The sequence below is a fragment of the Ovis canadensis genome, chromosome 2 (assembly GCF_042477335.2).
Source record: "Ovis canadensis isolate MfBH-ARS-UI-01 breed Bighorn chromosome 2, ARS-UI_OviCan_v2, whole genome shotgun sequence".
Taxonomy (NCBI): Eukaryota; Metazoa; Chordata; class Mammalia; order Artiodactyla; family Bovidae; genus Ovis; species Ovis canadensis.
Window position 1 is genome coordinate 124,583,822 of NC_091246.1, and position 20,051 is coordinate 124,603,872.

The following is a 20,051-nucleotide window of genomic DNA, read 5'->3' on the forward strand; positions in this document are numbered from 1 at the left end:
AATATATAATTCAAAATATCAAAAAAATGAGTTTGACAGAAGTAGTAAAGTTCTATAACAAAAGGCTAACCCCCAATATCTGAGCAAATGGGAAGCCTAAGTAGTTTTAGTCAGTAGACACTAAAACCCCTACACTAATTGCCAAACTCAGGTCACTGGGTCTTTTGGTTGCCAAGCCAGACCATGGACCGGGTCCAAGAACAAAGGTCACCATTGTGGCATTGACCCAGGAAATTGAGCACTGACCTTATTTGTTAATTTTAGAATATTAAAAAAAATTCTTAACTCAATATAAAAAGTACTGGTGCTTCAAAAGTATTTCAATGCAAATTGCCTTTGCAAATCAAACAAGCTTTTAAAATTTGATTCTAATTTAAGTCATGTAACCTCTCTCAGGGCCTCAGTTTCTCCATCTATTCAAGAGTAGATCAGATATGATGATCTTAAAATTCTGATGTTCCTAAAATTTAATTTTTTCTCTTAGACAATAGGCATCATTTTTTTTTCCTATCTCTCATTCTTGGCATGGTCTTAGCACAAACCAGGTGCTCAGGAAATGTTAAATGAACAAATAAATTAATAAATAATTTTTAGAGAGTTCCTTTCTAGGAATTTACAGAAGAATTTGGAAACAGAATTCCTCTGAAAGCCAGTCTTCCGTGAATTATGAAAAACAATGTTTTAGGCAATTTCAAGGAAATGAGAAAACATTTTCTGAAGATTCTTGAATAAAACTGAATTCTTCTATGGCTACCACCACATCCAAAACACTACCTGAGTAAAGAGGGAGTCATTTTTTAAAAAAGGTTTAAAACATTAAATTTAAAATTGAAATCTAAAAAAAATTTAAGAAAAATTTTTTTATCTGCAGAAACATACTCTGTATTGAGTCTATGGTTACCATAAATCCCCCCAAAACAAAACCCTAAGAATTGCAACATTTTCTCTTGGGAAGTGTTTGTTTACTGGAAGGCTTATTAACTCAATACTAAGGGAGAGTAAAGACTTCAGAACTAAAGATCTGGTTTTGTCTGTTCAATGTATATTGTCATCTGCTCTGGAAACCCTGAGCTTGTTCTAAAGTAAACTGAACTATCATGAAGAAAATCAGCCATCAAAAATAATGACAATGAACCTCTTACACTCAGTTTTTTCTTATTTATAAATTTAAAAAATTTAACTTCATTAAGTCTGGGGACCAATGCATAGCTGCAGGGAGGAATTTTATGGCTTCTTAATCCAGAGAGGTGGGCAATGGTGTGGGTTTAGACCCTAAGTAAGTATGTGGGTGCAGCAAGTATGACAGCCCAGCTAGAGACTGCTATAACTTATATCAGAGAATCTGAAACTCCCTATAGGCTCTCTCACTGTATGTGCACTCAACATAACCAAAAAGAAAATTCAAATCCAGTAAAAAGGGCTAAATTAGTGAATCACAGACTTTTGCCAAACAACAGTCAATGATTTGGGCAAAGGACTTAAGTAGCTACGCTTATTTGCTATTAGTAGAATAAAGAAATTTTTGAGCCTGGTTCTCAATGCTTGAATAGTAAGATTTCTTTTCAAGGAAAAACAATTTTTTTGAGAACTCATAGATAAAAGTCAAATCTATCACTTTAGATGTCACTTGAAACCAACTGTATTATAGTAAACAAACTCAGCTGTAAACATTTTTTTATAACACTGTAGACACTGTACTTTTATACACTGTATAAATGAAGACACTGAAGATGTAAAGTGGTTACCTGGATGATCCAGAATATGCAATAGGCATCAAAAACTAAGTTTTTTTAATGATGCAAATGAACTTACTTACAAAGCATAAATAGAGTCACAGATGTAGAAAACATACTTACAGTCACCTAGGGGGATGGAGGGAGGGGGAACTGGGAGATATGAATTGACACACACACACTACACACACTCAGAAAGCCTGTATATACAACAGGTAACTAGTAAGGACCTACTGTGTAGCACACAGAACTCTACCCAATACTCTGTAATGACATAATAGGAACAGAGTCCAAAAAGGGTGGGTATGTGTGTATGTATACACTGATTCACACCCCTTGCCTTGCCTAAACACAGACACACAGACACACAGACACACACACACACACACCTTGCCTAAACACACACAGACACACACACACCTCCCCTTTGAGATTTCTTTCCTCCTCTTTGGCTACTTTTGACTCAGTTTGACCTAGATAGGACCTGTGCTGGGTAAGGGCTTTGGCAGTCTTAAGTAGTGTCAGAGCAAGCACAGTTACTCCCTAGCAAGGTCTTATTACTAGCTACAGAGTCTCTCTGTGCAGTCATAGATCACTGAGTGCAAAACTCCAGTGGAATGTTTGAGTCCCAGGCATGCTCTCACGGAACTGCGAGAGGAGGCAAGGACGCAGGACCCACCAGTACTGGGACTCTCTACCAGGGCGAGCAAGAGGGAACCCAATAGAAATGCTGCGAGCCACAGAGCAAGCAAAAACACAAACAGAGCCAACAGAAAGCCTGTAAATATAAATATAACAACACGTTATGAATATATAAGTATAAATATACCTACCAGAAAATCAGAAAGTTGAACTTTTTTGTATTCAAGGGGACAGTCATTCATTTATCAGTTCAGTTATCAGTAAACACATTTGGGAACTGTAAAAATCTAAACACACATAAAATTTTAACACCAAGTCTTTGAGTCTAGTCTCTTTTTTCGGTGGAAAAGAAGAGGAAAGCAAATTATAACAATTTTTTTCTTTGTATTACAAACATATAATTAATAAACTGGAGTTTCCATTTCAGAAAGGAAGAAGAGAAATCACATTTTGCAGCTTTCCTGAACTAATACAGCTTCTAAAGGACAGTGAAATGCAGAAGTTTTGTTAACTGGATATTATTATGATACGTTGCCATAATATGAATGTTATCATCTCAAGACTGACCTGAAAACCAAAATAAATAAAGAAAACCCTCAAGACCAGATTTCACTCTACCCCCTTCAGCTGACAAACTTGGGCAAATGTCCTCTACAGAACCTGTAAATTAGTAATTGGTAATTATAAAACAAGAAAGTGTATATTTATGCTCTTAGCAATAATATGTATCAGTTAGAAAGTATACATTGTCTAGAAATCACCATATTTGATGTCTCATTAAAACAAAGTTACAAATATTAAGATGAGAGGACTTAAAGTTAGATGGGAAAATATTCAATTGAAGCAGTATAAAATGCATTACTGTGGGGCAAAGTGTGGTCTGGAGATCCCTGGAGTGAAGACCCTTTTAGACAATCTGTGGAGTAAGAACCATTTTCATAACAAAGCTAAGATTTCCTTGCTATTCTCATTTTCTCTTAAATGTATAGTCAAGTTTTCCAGAGGTTCCATGTTATGTAACATCATTATTACTCTGTCAGCAAATAGAATATATGTGTGCATATGTCTATATTCTAACATTTTTCATTTTTAATTTATAATACATTAAATATTGATAGATATGACCCACATAAAAGCTTTTGAGGATCCTAAATAACTTTTCAGAGTAGAGGAACCTTGAGACCAAAAGGTTTGAGAATTACTGTTTTAGGGGATACACCTCAAGTGAAAGAGCATGCCTCATCAAATTTCCATTCTATACTGAAGAATCTAGAAGATTGAACCTACAATTGAAGATTGCAGGCTTTATGGAGACAGTGACTGGTTCTGTCTGCTTTCTCCTCAGAATTTAGCATGATGCCAGGCACATAATTTGTTGTTGTTCAGCTGCTAGGTCATCTCTGACTTTTTGCGACCTCATGGACTGCAGCATGCCAGGTTTCTCTGTCCTTCACTATCTCCTGGAGTTTGCTCAACTCGTGTCCATTGAGTCACTGATACCATCCAACCATCTCATCCTCTATAAGACACATTATAGGCATTAGAATATTTGATAAAATAATAAGTGAATTAATACAGTTGAAACTCAAACAGCACAGGGGTTAGAAGTACCAACTCTCATCCAAGTTGAAAATCTACATTTAATCTTACAGTCAGCCTTGGGTACATGCATATCCAAGGTTCTGCATCTGAGGATTCAACCAACCTCAGATAGTGTAGTACTGCAATACATGTTTAGTGAAAAATGTGCATGTAAGTGGACTCAAGCAGGTCAAACCTGTGTTGTCCAAGGGTCCACAGTACACACACACATGCATACATGCATTTCTAAATGAAAGCTTTGCCATCTGACTTACTCAGTTCAGTTCAGTTTAGTTGCTCAGTCGTGTCCGACTCTTTGCGACCCCATGAATCGCAGCACGCCAGGCCTCCCTGTCCATCACCAACTCCCGGAGTTCACTCAGACTCAGGTCCATCGAGTAGGTGATGCCATCCAGCCATCTCATCCTCTGTCATCCCCTTCTCCTCCTGCCCCCAATCCCTCCCAGCATCAGAGTCTTTTCCAATGAGTCAACTCTTCTCATGAGGTGGCCAAAGTACTGGAGCTTCAGCTTTAGCATCATTCCTTCCAAAGAAATCCCAGGGCTGATCTCCTTCAGAATGGACTGGTTGGATCTCCTTGCAGTCCAAGGGACTCTCAAGAGTCTTCTCCAACACCACAGTTCAAAAGCATCAATTCTTCAGCACTCAGCTTTCTTTACAGTCCAACTCTCACATCCATACATGACCACAGGAAAAACCATAGCCTTGACGAGACGGACCTTAGTTGGCAAAGTAATGTCTCTGCTTTCGAATATGCTTTCTAGGTTGGTCATAACTTTTCTTCCAAGGAGTAAGCGTCTTTTAATTTCATTGCTGCAATCACCATCTGCAGTGATTTTGGAGCCCCCCAAAATAAAAGTCTGACACTGTTTCCACTGTTTCCCCATCTATTTCCCACGAAGTGATGGGACCGGATGCCATGATCTTCGTTTTCTGAATGTTGAGCCTTAGGCCAACTTTTTCATTGTCCACTTTCACTTTCATCAAGAGGCTTTTTAGTTCCTCTTCACTTTCTGCCATAAGGGTTACTCAAGGTCACATAAAACGTCAGCAAGAAACCCAGAACTATATTCCAGATCTCTATTCCTATACTGTGACTCCCTGAGTCAAGGGTACTTTCGTGTTTGTTCGTTTTTGTTCTGTAATCTATTGAGAGCACGGATAATCAGATACTGCCACCGTAGGATGGCAGCTTCTTGGGCTGTTATGTGAACTGAGTGCATAACAGAGCAGTTTGTTTCTGGCTTTAAGCATTATCAGAACAGTGTTATACCAAAGGGCTATCATCACAAGGAAATGGCAAGAGTGATCAGATAACATGCATCTTTCTCTCCTTTCCCACAACAGAGTCGAATTTTTCATGATCCATCCTTACTCTAATTCTTAGTCTCCTCCTTTCTTTGGCCACATCATCAAACTTCTGGCAAACTTTTACATTAATAATACTTGGGAGCTTCCAGAATGCAAATAGTAAAACCATTAATGTATTTTGGGAAATATGCTTTATACTCTCAAAGTTGTTTTGAAACGCACACCCCTCCCCACCGCCGCCTGGTGTTTGTAAGAGAGTTGAGAGAAGTTTGCTTGCTACCTTACTTACGGTTACACAAAGGTAAGGCCCATTGAGTACAAAGAACAGGGGGAAAGAAACCTACAGGTCTTGTGAGGAGGAGCACTGGACTCCTGTGAGAAGAAACTGCTTTCAAAGATGGGAAAGCTAAGACAAACCCAACACGGTGGTTGACAACGCCCTCCCAGTCACCTAGAAGGAATTCTCTATGCACTCATCCTAGCAACAAAGTCCTGTCCAAAGTTAGGCCCCCAGCACCCAGACGGCAGTGAAGGTTCCTACTGCTTGTCAACCTTGCTGCTCTGAAGCCAAGGGAAGGTTGCAAATCACGGCACTGGAGGAGGAAAATACATTCTTGAAACTTCTTGAGTACCTCTTAACTCATTCAATACTGACCTCCAGAGATCCTGATTGGATAGAGCTGACTCTCATTATTCACAGTGATTATGTTCTACCCAATCACTGCCAACATGAATAAGTGATTACTGAACCACTGCCCCTAGGGGAACTACAAGGTTAGATTCCCATCAGCCTCTGGTCACGTTTTTGTTAAACAATCAATAAATAACTTGTTTTGTGTGCATTTCTATTTTAAAATATCTTGTTTAATACATACTGCTAATTCTTCAACATTGGATTCACAGCCAAAAGCCCTATAACTGAAGCCTGAATGAAGCTTACATAACACACATTGTTTTTCTATGAGGAAGAAATTTTCCTTCAGTCCTACCACAGCCTTCTTGTTTAAAAATTGTGGGCAAAATATACATAACGTGAAACTGACCATTTAACCGATTTTAACTGTACAGTTCAGTGGCATTAAGTACACTTACCTTGCTGTACAACTGTGATCAACATCCATCTCCAGAACTTTTTGGTCTTCCCGAATTGAAAACTCTGCATCTAATGAACAGTAGCTTTCCCCCATCATACCGCACTCTTCCTCCAGCCCCCCGACACCACAGTCATCCTGTGCCTAGGAACACAGACCTTCAACACTATGCTTGAGGGGCACTGTAAGCAACAGAATCACCCCCTACCTCCACCAAGTGCACACAAAAATATAAAAAGCATGGTGGTATACTGATTGCAAAAAGGGCCCTCACTAAGTATGAGGGCTGAAACAAGAAAGAGAGTTGACTTGGTTGACCTCAACTGGGATCCTGTGTGTTGGAGGCCTCAAATTTTTCATTGTTCTGTGCGTGTGCACAAATGCTTATAAAAGCACTGAAAGTACTGATTATGAAGTTAAGATAAATCTCAGCAAGACATAAATGTGCAAATGCGGGATCCATAAATAATGAGCACTGACAATATGGAAATGATAATCTTTGTTCCCTTTATCCCAGGCAGTAAGGAGAAAGCGCTCACAGGGCTACCTTACAACATTTTACTAGAGAGCTAGCCTATGTCAGTCGGTAACTGGCAACTACAAACTGCAACAGTTCTAGTTCATGTGGAGGATAAATTTAACCATAATCTCAAACCTCTCTGCATGAAACAAAGACTAAGTACTCAAGTACCAGTTATCAATCACTTACTATATGACAGGCACTGAACTCAACAATTTACATGTATTATTGAATTATATGCCCCCAACACTCTATGAGGAAACTGAAGGTCAGAGAAGTATCTCATTCATTATTACACAGTGGCAAATTGAGATCTGAACTCACATCTACCCAACTCCAGGACCTGAGATCCCAATTGCAACACAATTCTAATCAAGTTAAAAGGGAAAACAGATTTGATTTGCTCAGAAGTGTATAGGGGCATATGTTATGATTATAACATTACAAAGATTTATATGTTGAAAAATAAATTTACCAAACAAATAAAACTTTATAAGCCAGATCTAATACTGCTCCACAACAAAGACTATCTGAAATCCTTCAGGGCATCTGGTTTGTGTGTGGTTTTCCTTAATCTTTAATGATGGGCAAATCTAATGCATTATGTAAGGCCATTTTTTCTCAAGAGATGTAGATACCTCTTAAGAATTTGATGAAAATGCATTAACTTTTCAGGCTACTGAGTTGCATTTTAGTGCACTGAGGCAGTAAATTAGTGTACAATGTGCGAAAGTAGTGACCTAAAAAATAAATATTTGATATGAACCACTGCACTCTCTTGGGGAAGAAAGTAATGGATTAACTCTCTTAGGAGTCTTTAGCTTCCGCAAAAGTAGTAGGAAAAATAAATCTCCTGTGGCCTGGAAACAGCTTCTATTTCTTTCTGGCTATATTTGTTTAGCTTTTGAATAGTTCATTTGATTAGACCTTGTGGCTCCCAAAGCTAAGGTTGAGAGTTTGATCCCTACAGAGGCCACTTAAATTTAGAAAACAAAAAGCCCCATTCTCTGCTCCCAGACCTTACCCTAAATCCCTGCCAGGAGTCTGCCCTCCGGTCAAATGAGAAACTTCAAAGGAAGTACTAGGAAGTGGCACAGTACTAGAAAGGAGAAAAATGTACCAGCACAGTAGTGAGAAGCAGAAAAATGGAACATAAAGAACACCTTTATGACGGCGTTCCTTTCCTTTTCTGTGTTCACAATGTTTGGATATAATTTACAGAGAGTAGGTAACTACGTTTTTTCTTTTACCGCTGGAAAGCTGAGGAAACGTTTGTTACCCATCATAAAATTCACTATCTTCTAAGTCATTCTAAGTTATTCTAAGATCAAATTGCTGACAATATCCTCTTTGTAACAAACAATGAAAAAACACATCCTCTAAGCCACATTAATCTGCAACTTTGATAGGAAGTAACTCAATAGTAGTCAATCGAAACTGAAATACAATTTTCATATGAATAAAAGATATTATTTAAAAGTAATTCCATGAGCAATTTAATATTAAAGTAGGATTTTCATTATGTGCTAAGAATTTATTCAGGGAAACAAGTTTCTCAAATTATAGCAGAAAATCTTTTACTAGTATCACAATCTTTTCATTTAAGTCTTCCTGAATAAATCTGTATTTTCTAACTATACAAGACTAAAAATAATTTAATATAACGAATAAAACTCTTTTTATTTCAAATGCTTACTTAAATAGTATAAAATCATTTTATTTTCTGAGGGAAAAACATATCAACTTTTTAAGTATGAAGTGTAAGTTAAGATTTATTCACTTAAATTATAATTTTAAAGTTTCACATATAAAGATGAATAAGATCTAAGTGCATATGTTATTGTTACTAAAGTTTTTAATTTTTCAAATGTCACAGACAGCCTTTATTATTCATAGATTTATTCCTTTTAAGAAGTAGTCAAATGAATCAGCTCACCCTTGACTGTAACAAAATACTGTTTGGTGACTTGTGACAGACAGGGTTTTAACCTCTGACAGTGAGATTCATTGTGGAGCAAGAGCCAATCACAGATCCCGACGACACTTGTCTCATCAAAGTTGGAATATAAAAAGCCACTTGGAATACAGTATAAAAGATTCACTGGTGTGGCAAGTTGTCTCTCAGACTGGGCAGGCATTAACGTTTGGCTTGGCGTTACTCAAAAGCAAAAGAAAAGTAAAAGGAAGAAGTAAGAGCAAGGAAAAAGATTGTATTGATTTTAAAACCATGCAAAAACTGCAAATCTTTGTTTATATTTACCTATTTATGCTGCTTGTTGCTGGCCCAGTGGATCTGAATGAGAACAGCGAGCAGAAGGAAAATGTGGAAAAAAAGGGGCTGTGTAATGCATGCTTGTGGAGACAAAACAATAAATCCTCAAGACTAGAAGCCATAAAAATCCAAATCCTCAGTAAGCTTCGCCTGGAAACAGCTCCTAACATCAGCAAAGATGCTATAAGACAACTTTTGCCCAAGGCTCCTCCACTCCGGGAACTGATTGATCAGTACGATGTCCAGAGAGATGACAGCAGCGACGGCTCCTTGGAAGACGATGACTACCACGTTACGACGGAAACGGTCATTACCATGCCCACGGAGTGTGAGTAGTTCTGCTAGTGCAGAGCAACGACTCTGCTGACTGCTGTTCTAGTGTTCATGAGAAACCGATCTATTTTCAGGCTCTTTTAACAAGCTGCTGGCTTGTACGTAAGGAGGAGGGCAAAGAGCTTTTTGCAAGACTTCATGAGAAATATGCTAATGAGACTGAAAGCTGCTACATTATCTGTTTCCTTAGAGAGCTAAAAAGCTAAAAATCAGAAATGAAATGCTTGCATAGCATTCATGTTATATAGTTTAGTATGACAACTATAACATGTTTATGTTTTCACAGCTTAATGCTACCAAGGTGAAGGATTGGGAGATAGTAGCAGCCATGTGAAAAATTTACATGAAATTTCCTAATCGCATTTGGTTGCCTGAAATATGCATTTATAATAACAGGGTTTTTTTCACTAATAAAAGAGAAAGGAAGAAATCTCTAGATGTTGAAGCCTATTTGGGCATTTGCTGAACACTTAGAATGATTTCTGTTATTCAAAACTATTTCTCATAGGGTTTTTATGTTCTTCATAGAGTATCTGATTTTGAAAGCTATTACAGTGGAAAGGATAAAAAAATGTTCTTAATAAACTTAATGTATTAGTAAGAGCAATAAGGAAGTAAACACAGCATAATGATAAATCATGAGCCAATGAGCAGAAAATGCTAAGAAATAAACATTTTAATTGAGTAGGTTATGGCTTACAAAGTCCCACTTATACCCTGACCATGGTACTATTGTTGAGAGTACCTGGTCTGCACATATCTAGGAGGCACATGCTTAATAACCTTCTAAAATATTATTTGATTCCTCATAGGAGGGAGAACTATTACCTGTATGTAGTATCTATATTGTTTCTGAAAGATAATATGTTTCATATATTTCTGTTGCAGTCAGTTCAAACATATACTCAAGGAAAGGGAGACAGGCACCTCAACAGAGAAAGCATGACCAGGAAGATTTTTGTGCCGTGTGTCTGCGAACTGGCTTTATGCTACCCACTTTAGACTGGACTCAGAACAGTTTCAAAATACTGGTTTTCTTATTAAGTAACTAGGTTATAAGGCAACAAACAAATTTCCTTTAAGACTGTGCTATCAGATAATCCTGGAATAGATTTGCCTTATTTATAAACAATCTTGAGAAAACAAAAAGGCAAGAAATTGCTAAGTGCTTCTGCTTACAATGACAGTCTGACCCTAAAGACAGTGTTTTCTAGGTTTTGAAACAGCTTGAATACAACATCGAAATTTTGGTGCCAATTACCTGCTAGTTTTTAAATTTTTTTTCCTTTAAAAGGCTGTCCCAGCGCCCTAACATAACAGATGCACTATATTTTCTACTAATTCCCGAGGCTCAGTTAGTTGCTCACTGTGTCTTGTCCCCAGGTAATTCAGGCCTGGGGGAAGGGTTCCTTCCTCCAGACTGATTGGTACAGCTGCTCAGTAAGTGTAACTACTCAGATTCCCAAAGAATTCTAAGTGGATGTTCTTCCACAGTGTCTCTTGTTCTCTCTAATCATCATCATTTTAAAATTTCATCCACTTTTCATTCCTTAATAGAATTTTCCTTAGTCCACAGTTCTCTGGAAAGGAAGTAGGCTGCTCATAAACAGCTGAAAAAACATATACCTAAAAGATTTTGACAAGCTGTAATAATTGTTATACTTGATATTTTGCTGTTATGAATGAAATGCTACATATTTTTCCATTTTAAAAGACTAAATATGCACACATTATTCCAATTTAAAAAATGTTCATAGATTGACATGGAGGCGTTCGTTCATTTTTCATAAAAATGATCTTAGTAACTTTTTTTCTTATTCATTTATAGCTGATCTTCTAGCAGAAGTGCAAGAAAAACCCAAATGTTGCTTCTTTAAATTTAGCTCTAAGATACAACACAATAAAGTAGTAAAGGCCCAACTGTGGATATATCTGAGACCTGTCAAGACTCCTACAACAGTGTTTGTGCAAATCCTGAGACTCATCAAACCCATGAAAGACGGTACAAGGTATACTGGAATCCGATCTCTGAAACTTGACATGAACCCAGGCACTGGTATTTGGCAGAGCATTGATGTGAAGACAGTGTTGCAAAACTGGCTCAAACAACCTGAATCCAACTTAGGCATTGAAATCAAAGCTTTAGATGAGAATGGTCATGATCTTGCTGTAACCTTCCCAGAACCAGGAGAAGAAGGACTGGTAAGTGATTACTGAAAATAACATGCTAAAAACCTTGTGATGTGTTTATTCATAATGTGAATGAATAGTAGTGAAAAATAACTACCAGTTTCCTGTGCTTATAAGCCAGACAAAGGTACCTTACCCCGATGGTAGCCCTGTACCCAATAAAAGTAGGTGTCCCGTTTCACACCCTATGAAAACTCTCTTGATACTTTTACTTTGCATGAGGATTTAAAAGAAAAAAAGTTATACCATGGTCCTTAAGTTTTTAAGGAATTCTTTTGAATTGAAATTGAAATATAAAATGCTTTCCATTGATGTGCTACATGATTATATAAATAAAAACAGGAAGTCTTCACAGTAGATCTAGTACACACTCAACAACACATTTTTCCCCCAGAAGAGTGAAATATTTGTTAAAATTCTTTTGCTTAGTAAAGCAGAAAAATAAACTCTAAAAGTTATAATTAAAATAAAATGCTTTTACTTATAGAAATTAACTAGATATATGTTTAGGTTTATATACTATTAAATATACTATATTTAAGATCTCTCATGATAAATATGTTCCTTGTTTTATAGACTATTGATGTACTGATGTATATATGTGGATTACTTTGTGAATTACTCCTAATAAAATAAAAAATTTCAGGCTAGTTAACTTGTACTACCCAGCTATTTTCTGAACTGTCTTACTGTTCTTTAACAGGAGTTAACTTAGGTAATGTCAACTAATTTAATATAAAGTCAAACAGAAAATAATGCCTTATATATTATAAAAATTAATAAAAAAACATTTTAAAATCTAGTATAAGTTTAGAGCTACTCACTCTTCTGGCTTATCTATGCTTGTATTTACTTCTGTTTTCAAAAACTTTTTTAATGTGACCATACTTTTTATTTCCATTTATTGATATAATTTACAACAAAAGATTATACTTGCAAGCTTTATAGTTTTTAAATGGCCTTATTTGTAAAGAATATCATATCTAAATGATATCTAAATGTAAAGTAAATCATATCTAAATGAAAACATATTCTTTAAGAGATTGTAAAATTTTCCAAGTGATCAATTTTTCTTTAAATATGCTACATAAAATGTTATTAACTCCCCAAATGATGTTATTTTGTATAATCTTAAATACCAATAATTACCAGGTCTATTTTGATTTTAATATAGGATAAAAAAGAATGTGTTCTTTTTCTAGTTAGCATTTTAATGATCAAAGTTGGTGACATGGCAGAGGTTTTAATTATTATTAAACAGATGACTAATAAGATGTATTCCTCAGAATTTTCCATATAAAAGGAAAAATGTCTCAAATTCATGAAAAGATTGGTGCAGGAGGAGGATTAGCAAATTGTTATTTAAATATCTGAATGGAAACATATTTTAGTGAAAGAAAAAAAGGGAATATCATTGTATCTTCTTCTGAATCTGCGCCTCTCTCTCTTGGAGTTCGTCTTTCCAACCCTATATACTTACCACTACCTTCATCACTCTGCCTTCCTTTTTCCCATTACATCTGTGCAGTACTGGGTGGCAACTATTTTATTTCGGTGTTAATATCCAAATTTCCCTGAACAAGACCAAGTGAATGGAGAATGAATGAGTAAACCTATCCCTCCAGGAGTCATCAGACATATTTAGCCACCATATTTAATCAATAAGCAGGAAGACATAAGCTAGGCTTGTCCCTCTTCTCTCCTCCCTGCTCCTTTCTCTTCTCTTCCCCCCTCCCTTTACTGTCATCCATTAGTATATTCAGAGCATCTATTATGTGTCAGGCATTCAGATATTCAAACTGAGGAAAACAGCGATAAACAAGACAAAGCTCTGACCACAGGGGAATTCCTATGGTTCCTGTAGACTTTTGAGCCATAAAGGCAGAATCAAGCCTAGTGTAAATGAAAATTCCTTAATGCTGTGCAGTTTAGAAAGAGATGTGACATAAACAAAATGATTAGTTTCTTTCTTTAATAATGACTCCTTGCGGTAGGAGAGTGTTTGGGGATCTATTACTAACTCTTCTTTCCTTTCCATACAGAATCCTTTTTTAGAAGTCAAGGTAACAGACACACCAAAAAGATCTAGGAGAGATTTTGGGCTTGATTGTGATGAGCACTCCACAGAATCTCGATGCTGTCGTTACCCTCTAACTGTGGATTTTGAAGCTTTTGGATGGGATTGGATTATTGCACCTAAAAGATATAAGGCCAATTACTGCTCTGGAGAATGTGAATTTTTATTTTTGCAAAAGTATCCTCATACCCATCTTGTGCACCAAGCAAACCCCAAAGGTTCAGCCGGCCCTTGCTGTACTCCTACAAAGATGTCTCCAATTAATATGCTATATTTTAATGGCAAAGAACAAATAATATATGGGAAGATTCCAGGCATGGTAGTAGATCGCTGTGGGTGCTCATGAGATTTATATTTGGTTCATAGCTTCCTAAAACACAGAAGGTCTTCCCCTCAACAATTTTGAAACTGTGAAATTATGTACCACGGGCTATAAGCCTAGAGTATGCTACAGTCACTTAAGCACAAGCTACAGTATATGAACTAAAAGAGAGAATATATATGCAATGGTTGGCATTTAACCATCACAACAAATCGTATAATAAAAAGTTTTATGATTTCCAGAGTTTTTCAACTAGGAGATCAAATTCCATTTATGTTCAAATATATTACAACATATGCAGGTGAATGAAAGCAGTTCTCCTTGTCTTCTGGTGAATTAAAGGAGTACGCTTTAAAATCTATTTCTTTACAGTTTCACTTAATATTTGCAGAAAAATCTATATGTAGTATTGGTAAAATGAAGTATTGTTATATACCATTATTTGAAACATCCTTAAACACTTGAATTTATATTGTATGATAGCATACTTGGTAAGATGAGATTCCACAAAATAGGGATGGTACGCCATATGCAAGTTACCATTCCTATTCTGATTGATACAGTACATTAATAGTTTATGCCAATGGTGCTAATACAATAGGCTGAATGGCTGATGTTATCAGGTTTATCAAGCAAAAAACATTCAGTAAAGTAATAAGTTTCTCCTTTCTTCAGGTGCATTTTTACACTCCTCCCTATGGGCAATGGATTTTCCATAAAGAAAGAAAAATCATTTTTCTAGAGGTCTACATTCAATTCTGTAGCATACTTGGAGAAGCTGTGTTTAAAAGGCAGTCAAAAAGTATTCATTTTTGTCAAAATTTCAAAATTATAGCCTGCCTTTGCAATACTGCAGCTTTTAGGATGAAATAATGGAAATGACTGATTCTATCAATATTGTATAAAAAGATTTTGAAAACAGTTGCATTTATATAATATGTATACAATATTGTTTTGTAAATAAATGTCTCCTTTTTTATTTACTTTGGTATATTTTTACAGTAAGGACATTTCAAATTAAGTATTAAGGCACAAAGACATGTCATGTGGGACATAAAAGCAAATGCTTATATTTTGGAGCAAATTAGTTGATTAAATAGTGGTCTTAAAACTCCATATGCGAATGGTTAGATGGTTATATTACAATCATTTTATATTTTTTTACATTGTTAGCATTCACTTATGGGTTCGTGATGGCTGTATAATGTGAATGTGAAATTTCAATGGTTTACTGTCATTGTATTCAAATCTCAACGTTCCATTATTTTAATACTTATAAATATTAAGCAAACCAAAATGATTTAACTCTATTATCTGAAATCAGAATAATAAACTGATGGTATCTTACAAATTGTTAATTTTATTTTATAATTTGATAATGAATATATTTCTGCATATATTTACTACTATTTTGTAAATTAGGATTTTGTTAATCAAATAAATTGTACTTATGATTAAGTGAAATTATTTCTTACATCTAATGTGTAGAAACAATGTAAGTTATATTAAAGTGTTTTCACCTTTTTTGAAAGACAACAGTTTTAGGTTATAATGATTAACTCTAGATTTCTGGCTTCCACTTTATTATAAAAGTTTAAGGACTGAGCACAAAAGTTTGGTTTAGAAATGTTAGGTCTGCTACTCTAGTTTCTCATGGGTGAAATTCCTGTTACATTGGTTCTGGTCAAGTTGCTTTAAACACACAAAAGCAAGGACTAGTTACATCTGTTTCATTTCTCTTTATCTTGACCTGAAAACTATTTATATGTTTTCTTAGGTTCAATTTCCAAATGCATTGCAGTTGGCAAGGGTATATGGTCCTAGAGTTACAAGTTCTACTGAAGCCACAGGGACACAGGGAAACTGCAACTTTTTCCTAGCACTTAATGAGACTGACACGTTTATCTGAGTTTGGGGGAATACATTTTCAAATTGAACAGAGAAATAATTATGAAGTGCCTAGAATCCTTAAGTGCAACACTATTTATACATGTTTTTGAAATGAGCTCTCTTCTCCACTCCTGGCCAGTTTAATAACTTAGCTCTAAAGAAGTGACTATGTTTAATTAGCAGTGACTAATTCTCTCTGGTGTTCTGGTTCTTAAATAAATAGTTTATAAGTATGATAAATACAATTTTAAACTATATTACAGCAATTTACACTCATGCAAACAAAATGTACTACTTCTTCTAATTGTGATAATATTTAACACTGACAAGGCTGGAGCTATACGTGAGTTGCTCTTGAGAGGGTGGGGGTGCAGCAAGGAGCCAACTGTGGTGACGGGCTAAGGCCACTTTTTGGTTGTACATATCAGAACCTGCTTTTTCCCAGGCCATGAATATACATGACCTAAAAGTCTGGGTCAGCAGGTGCATTCACTCTCCTTAGGCTCTGGAGTACAAATAACTGGGGCAATTGAGCCCTATAGTGAGAAATGGGAGGAAGTATCCCTCTCAGTTTCCACGGGCCCAGCCACAGGACTCCTCAGTCTTTATACTCAGCCTTACTCATGGACCCCCAGGATCACATCACCAATCTCTCCATTTAGTCATCCTTTTCAAAACCCGTAAGACCATGAAAGAAAGCATCAGGACCAATTTCTTTTGTGACAAGACCTAGGCATTTCCCCCCACCCCTATTTTGCCCAAGTCATAGGAATGGCAAATGTGCTTTGGTAGTCTGTCTATGGGCACATCACTTTCATTTTCAGCACCCCGAGAATATTCACTTGTGACATGTGACACTAATCCCTGAAATTTTCTGAAAACATCATGTAAAGTTCGCTGTAGTGTATCTGTTTTAGTATTCTGAACGTTTTGTAATACTTCCCATGCTTCTCCAAATTTATATTAGTTTAAAAGCAAATACAAATAAAAAACAAACAGAAAACCCTTACAAACTCTGTTGTAAATCCTAATGAAAAGTGAAGCTATATTTTTAAATGTTTACACTTTGTAATATATCCTTATCTATATTCAGCATAACAGAGAGAAGTGTGTCAGTGTCAGAGGATATGAGAGCCGCAAGAGACCTTGGAGCCCATCTAATTAAATACGACAGAAGTGAGGTCTAAAGAGAGGGTTGCCCAAAGTCATACATTGAACTGGTTCATAAACTGAAACAAGAGTTCTGCAGTGCTGGAGGAGAGTGGATTGTGGGTCAGAGTGAGAAGAAAGATTCCAAGAGGCGAAACGCAGGAGAGATACGAAAGGAAACAGGCTCTGAGTCTTCATTTGCTGGCTGAGGAATGTCCATACTGGGCACTAACTAAATATCCATGAGGTGAAAACAATTTACATGTATCTAAATAAATCTCTTATCAACTGGAGATGTTCTTGGGCAAATAGACTCCAAAGGGAAATCCATGGCAGTATGTCATTAAAACCACTACTTTACTCTGCACAGTAACACAAATGAACAATATCTTTCAAAGTAATGATGTAATTTCCTCTTCATAATGCTTAAAGTATTATTATCATGCCCATTTCATAGAGGGAACTGAGGTTAAAATAAATTAATCAAACCACCCAAGGAAATCTAGCATTTATATTTGTATATTAATTATATAAGAAACAGAAATCTAAGTCAAATGTTAAATTTGTTTGATCATTCATTCCAATAGTACTTATTAAAAATGTAGCATGATAAGAAATTTCATTTAAGGAAATTTGCTGTATGACTCAGGGAACTCAAACCTGGGGTCTATAACAACCTAGAGGGGTGGGAAAGGGTGGGAGGTGAGAGGGAGGTTCAAAAGGGAGGGGACATATGTACACCTATGGCTAATTCATGCTGATGTGTGGCAGAAATGAAACCAATATTGTAAAGTAATTATCCTTCAATTAAAAATTAATAAATTTTTAAAAATCATGCAAACAAAATTCCACTTAAAATATCACATGATCACTTTAAAAAATAAGACACATGAATACTACCCAGTAATATAACTAGGAAATTAAGCCTTAGGCTAAATATGATATGCAAGTCATGACTTGCCTGGCACATGACATATAGTGTTGAAATTTCATTTGCACGGCCATTCAGTTCCAGTTTACACATTGCAAAACATATCAAAGTAAACTATACTAATTCTGGCCATCTCTGAGTACAATGTCAAGCAATGCAAAGTGCTGCTAAATTTAGTTCATTCATGCCCAGATGGAATTTTGTAGTCTTTAAAAAATTAATACATGTTCATTAGAGAGCATTCATTTATAGCAAGATTATCTTTGCTACCATTTAAAACATTAGATAGATTATTTACAAATACTTTACTAGATTACCTGTCAAAATACCTCAATGAATGTCACATCCTGTCAACAACACAGAATGTTCTTGAATGTAAGACTTTATGTATGAAGCTGTCTAATTTATCTGATAGGTATAACATATACATGTAATAATGATAGACAACTCTCCAATAATCTGTTACAATGGTGGAACAGTTCACTTCAGCTGCTGTTTAACATTACATTAAATGTTCCTGATACAGAAATACATAGTTTTGTCAATGAAACAAACAAACAAAATATATGCTTTGTCTTTTCACTGATTCCAATTTTGCATTACTTCAAGATAGAAAAGTTTTTAAAATAGTACAGTGCTATTATTTAGGCTCTATAATAAAGGTAATTTTTATTAAACACACATATATCGACTTTCTTGAAAAACAGACTTTAATATTTTCTTTTATTAGTTCTGCATATCACTATAGATAAATCACTATTCACTGGAATCAACTTATCTAAAACATATTTCCAGATTCTGATCTTAAGGGGATCTGTGGAGCATTCTTCCAAGAAGGGCCAACAGATAAATTTGATTCCATTAATCTTAAAGGTAAGCTTTAGGCAAACCAAAAAAATGAAGAGATTAACCTACTAATTCTTATCTTTAATTTGTTTTCCTAACCATTCAAGACCATTCTACTAAGAAATTTTTTTCCCCTATAATGTTATGTTCTTTTACTTCCCCTAACATCTTATGAAGGACCCTATTCAGAACAAAATCTGATTATGCGGTTTTGGCCATGGATCCTCCACAGGACTTTCCCATATCCGCTCCCACGGACACTAACTCTAAGAAGCCAAACGTCTCTTGGCTCTATTCCCATGGAACTCAGAATTTTGGCATCACCTCTCCACTAGCCAAAAACAAAACATGTCAATACAGGAACGTTCGCCTACATCATGACATCAGATCTTCAAAATGCTGAGATAGGATTCTGAAAGTGAAAATCAAGCATAAAACACCAATTTACTGAGCAGACTAAAGTGACTGTGGGAGAAAACCCAAACTGTTAAATGGAAACAATAGGGCAGTCATTGAGGCAAGTGCTTGGCTTGAGCTCCAAGAATATCTTCCTGAAAAGCTGCATACTTCTCAGCAACTCGAGAAATGGCCTGAGTTATGTAGCTGCCTGCACCCTGAGTAAGGGATCTACTGAGGCCATCTTGGGCCCTGAACCAGGCCAGGTGCTCTGGGATGGAGCAAAACAGACCAAATGAGAGTATTGGTTGCTACTTGTAGACGTTGCCTGGCAGCAAGTAAAATTGTCCCAAAGTCTAGAATCTATCAGGACCTATAACTTATGAATTAGTGAATTATAGTTCCTTATAGTTCCAGAGTCATGCAAAATTCCAAGGAAGTTGCATAGGACTGATGGGAAGCTAGCTGGGCTCCCATCTACCCACAGGTCAGGATGCATCTCTGTGACTGAAATAACTTGCACCAACTGGGACTTTCCTGGGGGAAGACCCTACACGGCAGTGCCAGCAGAGCTCTCTCCTTTGCTGATAGGGGAGGGTAGACTGTGGCTAGTGAGCCCCACCTTGCTTTTACCAGATGTTTGAACAAGCAATCCTTGTACTGGCCAAAGAGAGCAGCGTTATTTCAGGCAGAATTTGTGCCAAAGGCTGGAATATGGCTTTATACCTGTTGATACAACATGCATT

The 20,051-nt window shown here is 36.2% G+C and overlaps 2 protein-coding genes across 2 annotated transcripts in view; one reads left to right on the top strand and one right to left on the bottom strand.

The window, feature by feature from the left end:
- Nucleotides 1–20,051, bottom strand: part of PMS1 (PMS1 homolog 1, mismatch repair system component) — a 334,072-nt gene that overhangs the window by 30,515 nt on the left and 283,506 nt on the right. The gene's annotated exons all lie outside the window — the stretch shown is intronic.
- On the top strand, nucleotides 8,925–15,557 carry MSTN (myostatin). Its single transcript, XM_069577003.2, has 3 exons — nucleotides 8,925–9,499; nucleotides 11,333–11,706; nucleotides 13,737–15,557. Exons 1-3 carry the CDS (start codon nucleotides 9,127–9,129, stop codon nucleotides 14,115–14,117), a joined length of 1,128 nt encoding a protein of 375 aa, XP_069433104.1. The 5' UTR covers nucleotides 8,925–9,126; the 3' UTR covers nucleotides 14,118–15,557.